The 21,796-nt window shown below is 35.9% G+C and overlaps 1 protein-coding gene across 1 annotated transcript in view; it reads right to left on the reverse strand.

The window, feature by feature from the left end:
- Positions 1-3,318: 3,318 nt before the first annotated feature.
- Positions 3,319-21,796, reverse strand: part of LOC122797701 (potassium voltage-gated channel subfamily H member 8-like) — a 1,282,601-nt gene continuing 1,264,123 nt past the window's right edge. The window contains exons 6-7 of the mRNA XM_044066236.1: positions 6,553-6,719; positions 3,319-3,345 (exon numbers count right to left, since the gene is read on the reverse strand). Coding sequence (XP_043922171.1) covers positions 3,319-3,345; positions 6,553-6,719 — 194 coding nt within the window. The remainder of the gene's footprint in view (positions 3,346-6,552; positions 6,720-21,796) is intronic.

Raw genomic sequence — 21,796 nt, forward strand, 5'->3', positions numbered from 1 at the left:
CATTGATTTGTCAGAAATAAAACAACCCCCCCCCCACACACAATTTATGAGGAACAAACCAAAATATGAGGCAAAATTTGGACATACTGTGAAAGTCTATACAGTCGAGAGGGATGTCCCAATGAAATTGTGGACATTCGGGAAGTCCATAACTTTGCAAGTATATGTAACCAAACAGCACCAACGTGTTGGATTGCACAGCTATTAGCTATTACTTTCAGAGCTTCCTAACCAAGACAACAGTAGACACTGCTGTTTATTCAAACCACCAACAAACATAAAGGCAGGACAAATTGTACTGCTCTGAAAACTCCAGAGCAATGCTAACAGCACCATCAATGCTAACTGCACCACCAATTAACATAAATGAGGGAGAAATTATACCGCTCTGAAACTCAGAGCAATGCTAGCTGCACCGGCAATTAAACTAAATGAGGGACAAACTGTACTGCTCTGAAACTCAGAGCAATGCTAACCACACCACCAATGAAATAAAAGGAGTGCCAACTTGTACCGCTCTGAAACTCAGAGCAATGCTAAGCAATGTTTTTTTTTTTTTTTATTGTGGTACTGACTTTTAAACCATAAACCGAACATAAATAAATAAAGAGGTACCTTGTGGTACACGCTTCTCTGTAACCTATTCAGTCATATGCAATTGCACATCAGGGGTTAGAGACTGCAAAGGCTGCCCACAAACCAACCCTAAAGGCTTGAACGGTCCCCAGCACAATTGCGCATGCACCTAACCCTTCCCTTACACCCTGAAGCAAACATCAAATCCATGCAGCCCACTAATCACTAGACCACCAACGAAATTAACCTAAGAAGACTCCATGACAATCCAATGCCTCTCACAACTGCCTTCCCCAGATTATCAGGCGTTTGCAAAATCTCCAAAAGCTGCACGAACACACACAAAAAAAAATATATATATATATATATATATCTATATATATATATATATATTTATATATATATATATATATATATATAGATATATATATAAAACCTATATATATATATATATATATATATATATATATAAACCCTCTAAACCTAATCCCCTGAGGCAATACCCACTTCATCTGGAACACAGTATCAGCAGAAGAAAATAAAGATTATTTTAATACTCACACTCCCCATACTCCCCTACACCAACCTTGTTAACCTGAGGCCTACCTGCACCAAAGTACCTACTGGTTGCCTTGGATGTGGTACTTGCCTTAGCAAGTTCACACCAAAAATATGACTCCTACCTCAGTTACACTTGACCAAAACCCCTTAAGCCCCTCCCTACCCTTACCTCATTTCCTCCTAAACATTACTCCATCCCATTTAACCCTATCTCCCCTTATTCTCTTAATTCATGCCACTCTATTTATCTAGCCCCACAAGAAGATGTCCCAGGAAAAAATGGTCTGTCCCAAACCTCATTCCTTATTTGTTAACTCTAAGCAACCTGTTCTTTGTAGACATTTCAGAACAGATAAATGAAATACAAACAAAGACACTCACACACACACACACACACACACACACACACACACACACACACACACACACACACACACACACTGTAATTATTTATTGGTATATTTATTTATTTTTATTTTATTTATTTATTGTCATTTGTTAACCGGGTTGGTACAACTGACCCAAAGGCCCATTTTCAGTGGAGACCCGAGGAGAAAAGCTCCAACTACAATTACAGACATTCCCAAAAAACAATAATTAATACAAAGACTGACAATTGCAGTAGTAATATTGGTAAGAAACATTTACATAAAATGAAATAAACAAAGACAAAATATTTATATATATATAAGTTTTAAAAAATCCAGTGCAGTAGCAACAGGATAAACCCTAAGTAGGAATATTCACAAGAACCTGATTGTAGATATACTGTACATTGGAGTGTTAGAAGAGCAAGAAAGAAAGGGGATAAAAAGAGAGAAAAACTTAAATTAATCAAAAGTAGAATTCAGGAAGAAATAAGTTAGAGATCAGGTCGAGCTTGGCAATGGCAAAAACTATAAACTATTAGGAACAAACAGTCATCTGGCATCTATTTTGGTGGTGGGAAATCACTTGAAACAATCCGAAAATATGCAAGTACAAAGGAAGAATATATAGGATCTACTCACAGATTGAGTGAGAATAATAAATGCATAACAGTTCTATAGCAGGAATGTAGAAGCAACAATACTGCTGCTCTGTGTCACTCGTGTAAAAGCTGATGTGTTTGTTACAATTGATATGATATTTTTAACATCATTTGTACATCTAACATTAGTAACTATACTATTTATATTCTTTTACACTATGCAAGCAGCATCAGTGCTTTTTCTCAAGTGATATTTTATCATTTCTGATATTTCTCTGTCATAAGAATAGCCTCACTGCAGAAGTAATAGAAACATTTGAAGTGCAGTAAGAAAATATTCAGAGTCACAACAGCTAATCTTAAGCACACTGTCTGTATGAACTGTATCATAGACACATTTTTGTGTAACTTAAAAGATGTATAGTATGACTATGAACAATATCAGTGAAACTGTCCTAAGCTTTGAAAAATGAAATGTCATTTGTAATCTGTATCTTTTTGTGGGACATAAAAACAAAAGAACAGTACTAAAAATGCAATCCTGGGGACCATAAGATGTCTAGCCATATAAAGATTTAAGTACATGGTGAAAGCTCTTGCTACCCTTTATGAAAACATAGTACTGTTTACTTCCCAGATTATGTAGGCCTGTACATGATAATTCTGGGGTAAATCTGTGTCTATCCATCCAATCATCAAGACTAGCCTTAAAAGCAAAGTAGTACTTTGACCTGCAATTGTAACTTATTACATATGCTAAATACGCACACACACGTAGTGACACTAAATGAAACTCCACAAAACCAAAAGTAAAAGTGTTTGCTGTTACTGGCTATAAACAGAACTGCGGACAATAAAGACTCCCTTGAAACGTACATAAACACAATGCCTTCCCAGAAATGTTATTATAATTAAGCGTTTTTATCCTCTTAGACAGGACTTCATCAGAATCAAATACCATTACAAATAATGCCTTTTTATACCCATGAGGCTATACTAATTAGTTAATTAAACAATAAACGCTTGTGATATGTTTAAAGGGCAAGCTATACAAAAATAACCAAATTGGTTAAAAAATGACTGTATTACTTACTATATCAATACAAATATAATACCTAAAATTCAACATTAAAATCATTGTACACTAGAAAAAGGTTTTAATTTTTTTTTAAAAGAACACTTATAAATAAAATAGTTCAAGAACTAAACAGTCACACAAAGGCTTCTGGAAGATCCACCTGTAAAAATATTAAAATTATATTAATCCCTAAGCTCTAAAATAGGTTGTAGGGGGATATTGTCATTAATTCCTGGGGGGCAAGAAGCATTTAACAACAACTGCCACCTCACCTCTCTAAAAGTGTTTTTAAATCACCATCCCTTGGACTGACTATTAACTTCTCCAGTATGGCAAATTTGAATGTGTGGCATTCCAAACTTATGGCCAAGTGTCTATATAAATCATTGTTAGTGTTTTGTTTCTTGATTTGGTACAAGTGTTCATATATTCTATTTTTAGTACCCTGCTGGTTTTTCCAACATAAAAAGCTGGACAGGACATGCACTTAACCAAATATGTAATACGTCTTGTACCACAATTCCCATTCTTGAAGTGAATTTTGGTCTTGTTAATATTATCCAAGATTAAATTTGCATTGTTGAATATGAAAGGACATTGACTACATGAGCCACATTTTCTTATACCTTGTGGAGTCACTGTGTTAGATTTAAAATTAGACTTCACATTTTCTAAATTGTTCTTCAAATTAGCCCCTGTTTTTACACAAATATAGGTGTTTCACCTAAATACTTATTAATCTCTGAATTATATTCCACTTTTTTGGGAAACATTTGTAATCTCCTTTATATAAGGACTAAATTTGAGTACCAAAGCTCTATGAAAGATATTGTCCTTTCTTGTATCTGAAAGAAGTTTGAGTCCTATTCACAATAAAGGTTTATAAGTTTTACCCCATTGGGACAATACATAATTGACAAATGCTTTAACCAACTTTTGGGGGTATCTTCTTTCCAAAAACATACCCCCCACTTTATCTAATTCCTTGACTATGTCATCATAAATAGAAGTCATTCTTGCTGCTCTAATACATTGTCCCTTCAGTATACTCTTCTTCTGAGTAGTTGGGTGGCAGCTAGAATATTCAAGATAGGAGTTACTAAAAGTTGGTTTTCAATAAATGCTGGATTTAAACCAGTTTCTGGAATGCAAAATATAAGTGTCTAAATAAGAAATCCCTTGTTGATTATAGGTGTGTGTAAACTTTAAGAATGAACAAGTACTATTCAAATATTTAACAAAATTATCAATCTCAGTAGTGGTTCCTTTGCAAAGGACAAAAACATTGTCCAAAAAATGGACATATAACTTAAATTTTCCTGTAAACTCACTATTAAAGACATAACTATTTTCCTCTGTTAGAATTAAATTTGTAAAAATGGGGGCACATGATGCCCCCATAGACAGTCCTTTTATTTTCCTAAAGTATTCCCCTTCAGAATATATAAAGTTGTTGTCCAAAACTGTCATCATGAATTCAAATATTAAGTGTATCTTTTCCCATTCTAGGTTCAAATATTTGACAATACTATTGTAAAAAATTTCCAACTTTTCATTCTTGGATATTGAAGTAAATAAATCAGTAACATCTATGATCAAAAGAATCTAATCATTTTTCCATAATTTGTCTTTTAAATGCCCTAAAAAGTTCCAAGAATCTTTTGAAAAGTATAGTACATTAGTATATGTGCGTTGTAACCATTTTGCCAATGACTACTCCATATGAGAATGTTTTACATTTACTACCAGAAACTGTAGGGTGGAAGAGTGGTTTTAAAACATTTTTATGAACCTTTGAGACACCAAATATAGTTGCAATAACTGGATTCTTGTCTTTTAGGAAATTGTAGATATCGGTGGAGATACTTTGATCTGATATATTTTCTTCTAAGAATAGAGCCACTCTTTGATGAGCTATGTTAATCTCATTGATAGAAACTGACTCATAAGTCTCAGTGTCATTTAAAATTTCATACATAGTTTTAAGGTTCTCAAATTTATCAAATAAATCTATACCCCCTACCTTATCCGGTTTCATAACTCAAATGGATGTGTTGTAACATAACTTTTGAAACATGCACCATTCAGTTTTAGTTAAATTATATACGTTCTTCTACTTTTTTTCCATTAACCTTATCATACGTTTTATATAAGTCCTCTATGATGATTTTCTCCAAAACTGACAATGACAGGTGTAGGGGGGATTAAAACTACTTTTTTTCTTTATGGTCAAGCTGTTGCCCTCTTTTTTTTTTGTCCTTAAAAAGAACAGCTAAATTCAGTTTCCTAAAATATAATTTGATCTCTACCAAAGTGTCCACTAGTTTAAAATCTGTAGTGGGGGCACATTTCATCCTTTGGACAACAACAAGAAATGTTCTTTACAAGCTTCAACATTTGTGTAGTTGTATATATTTAAAATTTTTAAGGAAAAATTACTTGCTGTCGAATTTTTTTTAAACTTTTTCTAGTGTACAATGATTTTAATGTTGAATTGTAGGTATTATATTTGTATTGATATAGTAAATATTATGGTTCAGTTTTAATCAATTTGGTTATTTTTGTGTAGCTTGCCCTTTAAACTTATTACACGAGTTTATTTTTTAATTAACTAATCAGTATAGAATTATAGGTATAAAAAGCCATTATTTATAATGATATTTGATTCTGATGAAGTCCTGTCTAAGAGGATGAAAGTGCTTAATCATAATAAAGTTTCTGGGAAGACATTGTGTGTATGTACATTTTCAAGGGAGTCTTTATTGTCCACAGTTCTGTTTATTGCATATGCTATAAATACATTGAGTTAGGAACATAACTTTACTACACATCATGTTTATTTGTTGGCGTAACTTTAGAATATTATTGCAGCTGTTTGTAGAGACACTGGTTTCATGAAAAAGTAGAAGGTCAAATAGGACTGGGTCTATTTAAAAACATGTCCAAACAACCCACAGTGAGGAATTTGTCCCTGCTTCTCTTTCTCCATAGTGTAATCTACTCCAAGATCATTGCACCCCAGGAAAGGAAAATGTATTTTATTCACAAGGATTGCAGTTTTGTATTTGATACATTTTCTTCATGCATAATATGCTTACACTCTATTCTTGTAAATCAATGATGGTTACCTTTAATGAAAGTAGTTGACCAGCTTATTCAAGAATATAAATCCCCTGAAGCAGAATCTGTCCATTTTTTTCTGCAATTCTTCAGTTAGTAAATACAATTTAATACATTATTTTTAAAATATTCATCCCCTTACAAAATACTTTCATAGATAGAATGGTTGGTAATAGATTTTAAGTAACATAAAATATATTTGGGAAAAATAACAATATAAAAATAAAGATTAATAAAGAATACATACCATACTTACCACTGTGACATTAAATGCATACAGAAGATCAAATGGTAATGCAGCAATTAAATCAATGATGAACCAGGTAGTAACATAATGGATACAGATAGATCGTGCTTCAAATATAACCTGGCCAGACTTGCTGACGTATGATGTTCGAAAATTTAAAACAATATCTGTTAGGCAAAGAAAAAGGATATAATTAAAACCATAACCTCTAATACACACACACACACACACACACACACACACACACACACACACACACACACACACACACACACACACACACACAAAAACATTAAACAATATTAATGAAATACTTCATCCAAACGTCTTAAAAATGCATTATCTAAAGATACTTTTGATATGGGGTAGGTGTCATTTTAATGGTGTTTTTCTTTTACTCACCATTAGATTACTTAATTTATTATCAAGATCATGGTTTATCTATCCATGCCAAATTATATACATTCTTTTGCTAGAATAATACTGAATTTTCATATTCCCCTACAATTCTTTTCACATTTTCTTTACCTTGTCACTGTAGCTTCTTAACCAAAGTTACAATATGCACAGGCTGATGACTCTTCTTCCTGACACCTGATGTTGGGATGAATACATTCAGAACCATTCAGAACTGTAGTCACTAATCTCAATCTGCTTATTGTCCTAGACAAGGTAATCCTTGGGCACCACCATCACATCTCATGACCCATTCAAAAAATGTTAATTTGTCCCGCATTGTGAGAGGTAGTGTTCCACATTTTGTCCACTTGTTTTACACTTTGAGAGGTGGTGTTCCACATTTTACAGACAGAAGATTGAGAGTTTATGTGGAAGTCAGATTCATATCCACAGATACATGCACCTCTCACAATGTAGAACAAATGGACAAACTGTGGAATACTACCTCTCACAATGTGAAGCAAATGGACAAACTGTGAAACACTACCTTCCACAATGTGGAACAAATGGACAGATGGTGGAATACTACCTCTCACAATGTGGAACAAATGGACAGAATGTGGAACATTTTTAACAACTTCAGCTAGGAAGTTCACACCATGGTTATTTACAGTTTCTTTATAGTTAAAAAGAGTTATTTTAATGAATGAGCACAGTCCGGTGTTATTATTTTTTTCAAGATTGTGGTGCACACAGTCACTAGGTCTATGCTGTCCTTCTCAGTACTTGTTTTCTGTGTTTTTGTGTTCATACGTATGTTCTTAACTGTTAAGTTCAGTCAGACTGATCTTAAATACAGTCGGCAAGATCTCTTGCAGATTGGATTTCAATGCAATCAAGCCTGTTACAAGTGAATTCTTACACTCATATAACATACCAGAGGAAATAGCAAGAACACACTAGACTACAAAGCCAGCAAAAAAGATGCCACCAATCTTGTATTAAATAGTTTATTCACACTGAATAACATTCTGGCGCCTCGGCACAGCCTTTCTGGAGTTACAAAATATGCCACACCATACATCTATATATATATATATATATATATATATATATATATATATATATATATATATATATATATATATGTATACATATATACATACACACACACACACACACACACACACACACACATATATTCACTTAAATGCAAATAATCAATCATCTAATTAATCAACCATCAATTAAAATAATCATATATATATATTAAAGAAACACTCTCCAGTTACATTCAATATTTAGACTTGCTGGAGATAATGTATTACATTTTAAAATATATAAAGTCTCTTTATACAATAAGTTCTTTTTTATTAACACTTCATCTGTTTCTGATATATGTTCCAAAATACAAGCTTTTAACAGTTAAAAATCACTGCTATAATTAGTAAAAAAATGTAAAGCTATAGGGCTCATAGTATTATTGTTTTTTATGTCTCTAATATGTTCTTGCAACCGTAACTTGAATATTCTTTCAATCTCCCCTATATAAAACAAGTTACAGGGGCAAGACAAAGCGTATACCACTGATTTAGTTATACATAAAAAAGCAGAAGTGGAACTGAATTTTACCCATTTATTTTTTCAAAACATTTGGTAACGTTGGAGCAAACCGAACACCTTCCACAAGGGAAGGTGCCAAATTCCAAAACCTGCAGATTTAATTTTTCACCAGGTGAAACAAATCCATTGTGTGCCACCATATTGATATTTCTACTTCTCTTGAAAGAGATATTTACAGTTCTACAAAGATTTTTTACCCCTTCCATATTAATTAAGTAGGGCCAATAATATCTAATGGTATCAATGATTTTTCTCACTTAAGATATTATATACAGTAACAAAATAGACTTTTCTACACTCCTGCACAGTATTACATTCTCTATTAATATTTAACTTATTTACTAAAGGCCTATTATGAAGTAAGCTGGTATCTATTATTTTATGAAGGGCATCTAAAATAACATTTTCATCATACCCCTTTGCTTGAAGTTAATACGTGTTTTTATTATTTCCTTTTCTAGGCCCATTTCATCATTACATAGCCTGCTGTCTCTCAATAATTCATTATAAGGTAGTGCCTTAAAAGTAGGTGGTGGATGGGAACTACTACTATCCAAAATATTATAATCTCCAATTCCCTTTCTATGTATGTTAGTTACCATCTTATTGTTCCTAATAGTCAAAGTGACATCTATATAGCTAACTATTTTTCCTATCTGTAACCCATCACATTTATATATATATATATATATATATATATATATATATATATATATATATATATATATATATATAATGACAATAAAATGCAGGCCCTTTTATTTACCTCAATAGTTCACTTCTTTCATACTTATAGCTGTTTACATTCCATCAGATGCTAATGGTAGCGCAGCTCTAGGTCACCTGTTTGACATCATTAACTTGCAACAAAACATCCATCCTGAAGCTATTCATATCATAGCTGGTGATTTCAGTCAGATGGACTTAAAGTCAGTTCTCCTCAAATTTCATCAAAACATCAAATGTGGAACCAGGGAGGAAAATACACTGGACAATGCCTACTCAAATATCAAGGATGGATATAGGGCAAAACAGTTGCCTCATCTAGGCCAGTCAGACCAGTTGTCCATACTTTTGACTCCAACATACACTGCTGTTAAAAGAAAAGACCAAATTACTACAGAGATTGTTAAAATATGGCCTGAATGTGCACTTTCGCAACTACAGGGTTGCTTTGAAAGAGCTAACTGGGACAATTGCAGATAGGCCACAGCAGTCTCATGTCATCTATATCAACCTCCTACAACCACACCTTCACAGTACAAGTTAGAGCATGATGTAAGAGCAGTTAATCTAAGAAAGACTACTGGCCCTGATGTAGTGATGGGATGGTTGATGAAAGAATCTGCATACCAACTCTGTGGGGTCTTCACAAAATCTTCAACCTGTTTCTGTTGAAGTCTACTATTCCATCATGTTTGAAGTCAACTACAATCATTCCACTGCCAAAGTAACCTATCAGCAGCCTCAGTGATTACCATCCAGTGGCACTAACTCCAGTCATCATGAAGTGTTTTGAACAACTGGCTCTGCAACACATCAAGGATAGGCTCCAGTTACAGGGCAAATAGATCTACAGCGGATCCCATCTCCACTGCCTTACACACTGCACTTTGCCATCTTAAGCAGCAGGGGAGCTATGTGAGGCTGCTGTTTGTAGACTTTAGCTCAGCCTTTAATACAGTTGTCCTGGATAGACTGGTCACTAAATTCACTAGCCTAGGAGTTTTAGAACCTACCTGCCATTGGATTAAAGAATTTTTGACTAACCATCCTCAGATGGTTAGACTAGGCCCACAGCTCTCCTCCACTCTCAGGCTAAACACTGGTGTCCCAAAAGGATGTGTGCTGAGCCTCCTTCTGTGTACTCTTTACACCCATGACTGTGTCCCTTCTCATTCTACTAATGCCATCATTAAGTTTGCAGCACAGTGGTTGGACATATTTCAGAAGAACATGATACAGCATATAGCGGTTCAAAAACTGGCTGCATGGTGTATGAGAACAACCATGCTCTGATTGCTGCCAAAACAAAAGAGCTCATAATAGATTTCTGAAGCACAACACAGATCACAAACTAATATATGTTAATAGAGACTGTGAGGAAAGGGATCCTGCCTTCAAGTTTCTAGGTGTACATGTGGCAAAGATCTCTCTCTTGGTCCATAAATACCATAGAGACAGTCAAGAAGGCACAGCAGAAACGTCATTTTCTTATAATCCTCTAGAAAAACAACCTGCAGAAGAAGCTACTAGTGTCTTTTTACCATTATTTTGTTGAAAGTATGCATTGCTGACATATTGCATTTCCCTGTGCTTTGCCAACAGCTCGGTGGCAGACAGGAAGGGCCTTCAAATGATCAGTAACTCTGTCCAGAAAATCATTGCCTGCTCATTGCCCTCTTTGGAGGAACTTTTCAGCTCTCGCTGTCTCAGCAGGGCAACCAACATCTTGAAAGACCTATCCAACCATGGACATCACCTGTCTGAGCTGCTGCCTTCTGGCAGATGGTTCAAGTCCATTCCATCTCAAACAGACTTAAGAACAGTTTCTATCCCAGAGCCATACATGAAACGAACAATGCTAGACACTCACACTGAGTACAGATAATACTCATTTTCACTATAAGGTATATGTTTACATTCCTGTGCATCTTACCTTATTCCTTTCATGTGCAATATACTAAGTGCAATAACTTGGTTGTTTACTGCATTGCATTGCATTATATTGTATTGTTTGGTATTGTATTGTATTTATTCTCTTATTTATTCATGTTCATTACTGGACAGCCCAGTGGTGCAGCAGTTAACATTATCGCCTCACAGCAAGAGGTTCTCTGGTTCAATTCTTGGCTGGGTTGCCTTCTGTGAAGTCTGTCTGTCCTCTCTGGGTTCATGTGAGTTTCCTCTGGGTGCTTCAATTTCCTCTCACATTACAAAGACATGCGTCTGGAGCATTTCTCCCTGGGCCTCAACTGTGAAGTTGCTTGTTCCAAGTAGGACTTTCCTGGTAAAGAAATGTTCAATAAATTATACGTGAATGCACCTTAGGAGTATTGCTACAAATTTCACTGTACTGTGCAATGACAATAAAGGAATCTTATCTTATTTACCATGGACAATTGTTAAATAATTCTTAAAAAAATTAATGAATCACAAACCCTTTCAAGGTGGAACAGCAAATAACATAGCACTTTTAAGACTCAAAATGAGGTACAGTTGAGAAGTATGGACTTTCTGCAGTATATCCTAAGTAGAATGTCCTCTCCGCAGACCTCAGTTGGGGAGTCTGACCACTTATATCACTTATCTCATTGATAGTCAGTAGTATGGCTACATCTTAATTTCATATGCCAATAGCTATGCCAATGCAGTAATGGTCATATGGGAAACAGAATTTATGTTACAGGGACCATTTAAAAAAATATATATTGTTTATGAGAAGGTTTGTAGATGATCTTTTTATGTTATGAGCTATGGAGATTTGAAGGGTACATCAACAGTAGTACTTTTTATTTGAAGTTTACAACAGTACATTCAGAAAATTGAATTTCTTAGATGTGTCAATAGTAGTCAAGAATAGTAGAGAAATGTACACCAAACAGAATAAAAAAGTTTGTCATGTTAATCATCTTTTGTTCAAGAGCAGTATGCATCCACCGCATATTTTTAAAAATGTGGTTAAAAGCCAAGTTTATAAAGCCTCTAGGCTAAATATGCATGATGATGATTTTCATAAACAAACTGAAGTTGTCAGAAATTATTTGAAGGCTAGAGGGAATACTGAATCATTTTTGGATAATAATAATATTCAGCAGGTTGTTAAATTAAGACAGTCTAATGCTAAGCCTTACTTTTCAGAACAAGAAAGAATGTTTGAATAATAAGAAAAGTGTTACTAAGCTGAGAGTACCTTTAGAATATTCTACAAATGTAGGCATGTATATGGATATTGTAAGGAAATACTGGGGAATATTAACCAGTGATAAACAGGTTAAGGAGATGATAGATGTGGAACCAAAATTTTTATTTAAGAATAATTTATCCCTGAAAAGGAGACTTTGTTACCCTAAATGTAGTGTTGGAACTCCAATAAGAGTTGATACTAGACCATGTGGATGTTGTTCATTCTGCAAATTTATAGATATATGTGCACAGTTTACACATCCCCACTATCACAGAGTATATCATTTTCCATTGTATGCTACCTGTGAAACTAAATGTGGTTTATTTAGCACATTGTTTAAAATGTAAAAAGTTTTATGTAGGGAAAACTGACAGGTGCTTAAAAGATAGAATCAGGGAACATCTTTACCATATTAATAAGAAGGATAATCTAAGTGCTTTACCCAAACATGTGAATGAAACTGATTCTGAACACACATTCAAGTTTTTAGTTCTTAGTAGGGCATCCGAGAATATTAGGGGTGGTGACATATGAAATGCCACAGAAAATTTAGAAGCAGAATGGATAGTAAGGTTGAGAGCCAATGCTGATTTTGGAATGAAAGAGTATGTTCCCCATAAGCCTCTAGTAAAGAAAAGACCTTTTGCTAGATGAAAATATGTGCAATAAGTATATATATAGTGAATAATTATGCATATTCTGTAGAGTATTTATTGCAATGTTTTTTATATATTTCAAGTACTGTATTCTAATGTGTAGTTACATATAGGTAGGTAGATGTGTGATATCTTTGTCTTGAATATTTTAATATGAGTGTAGCTTTAAGGTGATGTCACTATTTAATTACTTCAGGTATTTCTGTATGTGCATTTAAACCATTCTTGTTTGTACAGTTGTTAGTATCTGAAGAAGTGAGATTCGTACCTACGAAAGTGCTTGTGCTTCCTTTTTGTGGATTAAAACTATGTTTTTAAACTGGAAACTGCAGCGTCCTTATTGGGTCCTTTTGTTTTTTTTTTTTATCCAACTATAAATGAATTAATAAATAGCATTAACCAATTGTTTTTCCTATTGGTATAAATAGCATTAACCAATTGTTTTTCCTATTGGTACTACAAATAATAGCTCTAGTTACCCACTGTCTCCAACTTGTGCTTCAGTTCTTCTTACTCATAATCTGTCTTTCTATACCCTCTTTTTATCTTGTTTTCCATTACTAAATGATGACCCGCTGAATCTCCCCTTAGCCCCTGTTTGTCTACTACAACACAGTCTCAATACACCATCTTTAACAACTCTAGAGTTTGAAAGTCCACTGGAATAACTGTTATTTGCATTCTCCATATTTTTCCCTCACACTGTTTATGGCTGATAACACTGATATCAACTGAATTCTTCTAACGTCAGTGATCTGTACCACTGGCAACTACAGCACAATTACTAGACTTCCAAATTCTGGTGATTTATACAATGAATGTTTACCTCTAGAAGCAAGGAACTATGTTTGTAAACTGGATAACACTAGGAGCACAGAATAACAGCTGTAGCTTATTTAATATCCAAGGCTGCAATGTAAACAATTACTATACCTTTCATATCAACTTATATTTTTCCTATCTAGTTTGGTAGGTGGTTAGGGCTTCTTCTACAGATTATCAGTAATATCTGCTGTGCAATTACTTTGATTTGTGGCAATCAGACATATACACTGAACCAAAGTGGGCTGTTCATGAATAATTATTAGGAAACTGTCTTTAGAAAAACAGTATCTAATAGCCCCTATGTGTTTCCATCATTACCATATGTATTCTGTTGAACATTAAAGCACTCTTAGCAATTCAAAGTAATGTAGTCATAGCGTATTGACTTCAGCGATAATTGTTTTCCATCCCTATATTACAGCCTTCATCCAGCATGTTTCTTCAGATTCTTCTTTCCCTGTTTGGTACCAAAACCTAGCCTAACCCAACATCACAAATCCACTCAGAAATAGACTGTTGTCCAATCTACAGACCATGTAAGTTAACTATAGTCACATTTTATGAACCCTTTGTAAGTGACCATTGCTTGGTACTTACCTCATTCATCTCAAATAAACCCGAAATTCTAATATTTTCTTAACTTGTGAAATTTGATAAAAACATGACCAAAACTCGGAGTTAATCACTGCAAGGGATTGTGATTAATATTATACCACCTTCAAATAACAATAATAATTGTTTATTTTGATTTTGTGAACTTGCGCTATTTTAACCAGTTTACGTTATACAACAACCTGCGAACGTCTTATTTGCTTTTTAATGATAGATCAAATGTTCATTGTTTTTTCATTGTTTGACATTTCATCTCATCTGACACTTTAATTTTAGTTTTATTTCAATATATTTAACATACTTGATGGACGTTTTAGTTCTTATAAAATGATTCCAATTTCTTTTTAGTATTAGGTGTTTTTTTTCAAGTCTGAGAAGTGAATTATTAATTTTGACATGTGACTTTTATGAAAATTGTGATTGATGGAGGTTTTTGTAAATTAAATGGCATGTGATGCTGGTTGTGGGCTATTTTAAGCCTAACCAATTTCCCAGTAAGTGGTGAGGATGAAACACTATACTTTGTGTCTGTGAAGTAAATACTTAGGCCATTATACCAACTCCCAGTTTTAAATTTTTATTTACAGAAAGCAGCCCATCGGCAGTCTATTTCCCTTAAACATCAGCACTACTTTCCTATTAAAACACTGATTTTGTCCAGGATTTGACCCAGGACCTCTTACATCCTAAGAAAGATTCATTCTCGTATACCATTAAGCCTCTAAAGGTGAGTGTCAACCATTACAATTTGCATCTCTGAAGTAAACACCTTAACTATTATACTAAACTCCCATGTACCACAACATGTTATTATCCCCTTCCTAGTTAAGTCTAAACATCTCACTGAGACCTTCTTCCTGAATACCTTCTTCACAGCCTCTAATAAATCCACTTCATTCAGGTATTAATTTAAAACCTGTTTGTTCTGTTTAACAAACATAGCGATAATCACAAATGGCATAACACCCTAGCAAATTTGTATACAAGGTTGATGCTGACATTTCCAAATTGTATTCCCTCTTGGATAGATGTACTAAGGCCTCTGTGCACTTCTTATGCAAAGCATAATGACAGGTTTATAACTAAACCCATTTGGTGGAACCATCAGATCAGCAAATCAAGGGAAAATTTTCATGGCAATAGATTAAAGATGTTAGCATAATTATAAAGGAGACTTAAAACTGGTAATTAGTCACTCAGACTTACAGTTAGGAAATGCAAGACTGACAAACATAATGTAATGACTAATTCAAAGGACAAACAGCTATGTTAGTAAAATTAGGAGTAACAAAAAAATTCAGTACTGAACTTACTGCTAATGGTATCTCTTTCTTTGACCAGAAACCAGAAAATGCACAGCATCACAAGTCACTGAAACTGAGTACAATTAACATATAAATGCATTAATAAAAACGATTTTATATAAGAAGATGGTTCTCAAGAAAGTATTACTTTTACTACAAGTCCAAAACAGACTAGAATCATCCTGACTAGAACTTATTCAGTGCAATGTGTAATCTACTCTCAGGTTGAAACGAATCTGTTTGTTGCCCCTTCAACATGTACCTCACTAAGTACCCCTAAACAGCTCAAGAATCCACAGTGTTTCTTTACTAAAATGATCTTAGGACTCAGTGTCTTAGGTACTGAAATAGAATGAAAGCTTTAGCTCTCTACTCAGTCTCATGCCGATTCCTGAGGGTGTTCTCTGTTTAGCTTTCTATGACCTAGGACTCTTTGAACTCCTACCCCTAAATAGAATAAACAGAAAACCAAATACATGATCCAGATATCTAAATGTACATTGCCGTATTAACAATAAAATATGATATGAGAAGTACCTATCCTAACCTAATGAATCCCCATTTTTGGAATAGACTGTCTTTATATATCAAAACTTTATATATCAAGCAGTATACTTCCTTGGCAACCTCTAAAAATGGTCTCCACGATGGGAGAACTGGTTGCAAATTTTCTCCAGTTATATATATGGAAATTTTGCTTAATGTGGGATACTGTTACTTTCCAACCAGTGCTGGATGATTTGGTTAAGATTCTTTATGGTCTATGAATATTTAAAGGGAGCAGGATAACTATGCAAACTTGAACCATTTAATCAACATGATACTATTGTGTGTATACACAGAGTTAGCCCCAGTGAATTAACCATCTTCTGCTGAAAGAGTTCTGAGTAGGAACAGTTTTTCTTTTGAAGATATAAATCTTCAGTTCTAGCATTCTGATGATTTCAGAGCAGAAATAAATTACTTTAATCCATGGCAGGGGTCTCAAACTCAAATAACCGTTGGTGCTGTGTGAGGACTAGCAAACTGAAGTGAGGGCCATAACCTCCAAGACAAAAAGAAATGCAGAAAGTCTAGCTAGAAAAGTAGTGCAGTTGCTTAATTATTGCTTGAGGTATGAGGGCCATGAGTTTGAAGTCTCTGGTCTATGGCATAAGGAATATTTAAAAGCACATTTGCACTGCTCTCTGAATTAGTGTTATGATTGTTGTTGATGCCAATGAAATTTATGAATTATTTCTGAATTTATTGTTCAGTTCATGAACTGAATGGAATTCATACATTAGATCAAGGAGAAAATCCATAAAAAGTTGCAGAAATGCTCCAAGCTATCCTGATACATTCTGCTCAAGAATGAATCTGAAAATCATGAGACAGCGTACCCCCACTCACCTCATTAGGAATAAAGGGGAAGGGGAGCAGCAAAGAGGTTCAGCCTGAAATCCCTCTTACACCACCCCTCCTCTTCTACCAAACCCACCTCACTAAACCTTCAACTCACTAGGACTGGAGTGGGAAGAAATGATCAGATTCCCACACCAAAAGACTGTTCCTACCCTTTCCCAGTAATAGCAGTCTTTGCAACTGCTCATTTCTAACCTCACTTCCTCTTTTGTACTTCCTCCTTAACTTAACCCTTTCTTCCAGCTAATTTTTCCACCTACCTAACCATTTTACTACTAGACTAAATCCTAATCTATAACTATTTTCTTCAATCCCCCCCACAATACTAAAGTGTCTTTGGACAAATCTGCCTGTGTCTAAACTACATTGAATTAAAAAATTGCTCAATAAGAGTATAACATATGCTTATAGCTGTAAACAGTCAAGCACGTATATTACATTAAAAAAAACAGTTCAGCAGATAACTGGAACAAAAAAGGAATGGAGACCCTACATCGCATGATGATAAACTCCAAAACCTGCTTTTGATGTTTACAAAACATTGTAATCAATCCTTCTGTTATCAATTACACTTGATAAAGATAAACTTACTTTTATCAGCAGAGCAACCTTCTCATATCTTTGTTACTGTATCTTTTTCAAGCATGCTTAAACAAGCCATTTAGAACTGGCATGCATGAATAAAGCTCTGGCTATGGATCAAACAATCCAATTTAAATTAGCAGCTTGGATATCTGTTGGAGATAGCCTGGGGAGGATGTGCCTGTGGACAGAGGAGGGGTGGTTAGGACCCTACAATGCAACAACCCTTTGGGAGATAGGCAACAATCCAGGGTTAGGTATGCATCCACAAAGCTGAGTTTGTGGTAGACCTCATGATAGATGCATGGGACCATGCAGTTACAAATTGATTCTGCAGTGATGTGGGGTTGCACCTTTCACACCCAGTGGAAGTCTAAGATTCTACACCATATGCCTACATTTGCAGGATGTAATGATGGCACAAAGCAGCCTAATATCAGCCTGAATGATAGCTCTCCAGATGGCTCTTAATCTAGTTCCAATGTCGGAGAATGAACATGCTCAAGTCACATTAAGGGAGGCTTGAATCTGAGCAGGTACAAAGGTAAACAGCACACAGCAATATGCAATGCTTAAAACAAACAACTTGCACATCAGTAACAATTTACATGCACTCTTCATCACATAAATGTACCTTAAAACTACTAATACATTGTATACATGTTTAATTGCCATAATCACTTGTAAGTTCATTCAGTATCCCTTTCTACCTAATAGTTTTGAGTAGTTAACTGCAATAGAAATAATGGTCAGTATTGTGCTCAGATTATCTATACATTCTCTTCAGATCAGATCTGTGTCCACCTCAAATACTATAATCTTTCCATAACGTCTTGCAGTTTCATAAGTTATTTACTAGACTACTGACTCTGAAGGATATTTAGAAGTCCAGCCATGCATTCTTGTGATTTTTTTCTAATTATTTTTTTTTATTTTAGCCATTTAAATATGAATAGCTCATAGCAGTTAATAACATTTACACATTACCCTTTTACATAAGTAACATCGGGCGGCACAATGCCAGGGCACTTCTATGGGCTAGGCTTGTAAAGGCTCCAGGGCCATTAGCCTATTACACACCTATGAACCTATGAACAAGGGTGCTTCTCCATGGATTAATCTGTGATTTCCCATATATTCATCCAGATTACACTTGAATACAGTAAGACAAGTGCTTTGTTTTATGTGGAGATGAAGACAATTCCAAAGACGTCAAATTCTCTGTGATACATATCTATCCCTCCAACATGTTCAATTTATGTTGCAGAAGAGATTATGATCTCTTGAGCAGGTGTTTATGCCATCATTGGTATTACAGATGTGCAATAGGTCTGAGAGAATAGGATCTGCTGAGGCTCGGTATGAGAGGTAGAGGTCACCCCCTCAGCTACCTGTATGATACCAAAAATGGGGTCAAGGCTTGAAGACGTCAGTGTAGTTTGTATGATTTAGACCCTTGATTTTCTTGTTGAAAAAAATGGCATGATTGTTATGTTAGAGTTGTGTTAAGCATCTGGACAAGTAAATGCCAAAATGGGCTTTATACTCAGTGATTGGTCCAACAAGTGCCAAATCTAGTGGAATGATCACATCTCTGGACCTGGACATCCTACCCTTACTAATAAGCTGTGCTGTGTTTCTTAGAATACTGGAAACATCACACTCAAAGGACAGTTTACTGTCTACATATCTATCCCAGCAGAGTGCTGCCCCCCTGACATCTCAGATGCTCAGGTAAGAGCCGCCCTCTCCAAAGTAAAAAACGCAGCATCAATGGGACCAGACGGTGTCCCGGGCTGCGTCCTACATGAACTCCAAGAAGAACTAAACCCAAACATAAAACTACTGTTCAATCTCAGCCTTACTACAGGATATGTACCCAAAGAGTGGTGTACAGCAACAGTGGTCCCTCTCCACAAAGGTGGTGCCTCCACAAAGGTGGTGCCTCAACGGATCCTGGAAACTATCGCCCCATAAGCCTGACTAGCTTGGTCTGCAAAGCTATGGAAAGGATCATCATGGACCTCATAAATAAAGATATTGGGGACCTACAGACACTGGATCCTACCCAGTTCAGCTTTGTTAAGGGGAGATCCTGCCTCTTAAACCTGGTCGATTTCTTTGAAACAGTCTCCAAGGTCATTGACGAGGGGAAGGTGGTCCACACAGCCTACCAGGACCTCGCAAAAGCCTTCAATACAATACCCCAATCGGGCATTATAGATAATCTCGCCAGCTTAAATATAAACCCCTATGTCACTAGATGGGTTGCAAACTGGCTCAAGGACAGAACCCACATCATTAGAATTGCTGGAGCCATGTCAGACTCCAAACCAGTTACGAGTGGCATCCCACAAGGCTCAGTCCTGGGACCTCTCTTGTTCGGTATATATTTCTCGGAGGTACAGGCCAACATGGAAGGACTGTGGCTGACCAAGTTCAGAGATGACTGAAAACTGGGTGCCATAATCGACTCTCCAGCTGACACAAGCATCCTACAAAAGGGCCTCATAGAAACAGACAACTGGTGCCAGAGCCATGGCCTCAAGCTAAATGCCAAAAGGTGTATAGTCATCCCCTTCGGCAAAAACAAAGTGCCCACAAATTACCACATAGATGGTAATCCATTAAGTACGGAAGAAGTAATTAGGGACCTGGGGACCCAAGTTGATAGCAATCTCTCATTTAACAACCACGTGGCCAAAGAGGTTAGAAAAACATTTTATATAGCCCACCTAATCATGAAGGGATTCACATCTAGATCAGGGGAGGTCATTGTGCCTCTTTACTCATCCCTCATCAGGCCCATAATTGAGTACAATGCCCCTTTTGGGATGTACCTTACCAGACACCTGCAGCAACTGGAAAGACCCCAAAAGTACCTCACCAAGAGGATCAAAGGGCTCAAACAGATGCCATATGCTGCCCGGTTAAAGAAACTCCAGCTCTACTCAGTGGCATACCGCCTGCTCAGAGGCGATCTGTGCCTGACGTATAAAGCCATGTCCAACCTGGAATTAATGGACATGCTGCACCTCAGAAAATCCAAATACCATCGAACTACACGCTCGAGAGACTTGAACCTCAGCACTGAAATAAATAGGACATGCTGGAGGGACAGATTCATAACCCAGAGGCTCCCTTCACTCTGGAATAAAATCCCAGTCCAGGTTAGGCAGAGTCCCTCATTCACTCTCTTCAAGAGGAATCTTGATGAGTGAATGGGAGATCATAGATTTACTCCGGGTATCACTTCTGTGTCACTGTTAGACAGAGGCACAGTATACTAACCTCGAAAATGGGCATAGCAAAATTCATTTAAAATGAGTGGCGAAAGCCAAACACACTCTGGCTAGGCTTGTAAATGCCCTAGGGCAGATAGCCTAGTATGAACCTATGAACCTATGAACATAGGTTGCCAGTATCCTAACTAATGGATTGATTTTCAGGGATGTGTTGTCAATGTGATAGTTGCAGGGGATGTCATGCTTACTGAAGAATATTATTAGACATTTTTTGGCATTTAGTTTTAGTCCATGTTTTTGACACCAGATATTTGTATGGAAACGCCCTCTTAGAGAATCTTGGTGTCCTCTGGAGATTCAATGATGGCACCTAGTTTACAGTCATTAGAAACATGGTGAACCATTAGCCTTAACATTGGCTTTACCTCCAAGAAGTACTGTAAATGCCAAAGAGCAGTGGCCTAAGGAAAGAGCTATGTGGTGCACAACTGGGGACAGAATGTTTGGAGGATATTGAGCCACCCACCCTAATTTCCTGGGTTCTGTTTGTGAGCCAGTCTGCTGTCCATCAAATTATACAGGGATTGACATTTAGCTGGGAGAGTTTATTAACAATACTTGAGCATGGGATGGTACTGAGTGCCTTGAGACAATTTAGATATGCAGTGTGTACTGATTTTTCCTCAA

This window comes from Protopterus annectens, chromosome 3.part1 (genome assembly GCF_019279795.1).
Source record: "Protopterus annectens isolate FY-2018-M chromosome 3.part1, PAN1.0, whole genome shotgun sequence".
Classification (NCBI taxonomy): domain Eukaryota; kingdom Metazoa; phylum Chordata; order Ceratodontiformes; family Protopteridae; genus Protopterus; species Protopterus annectens.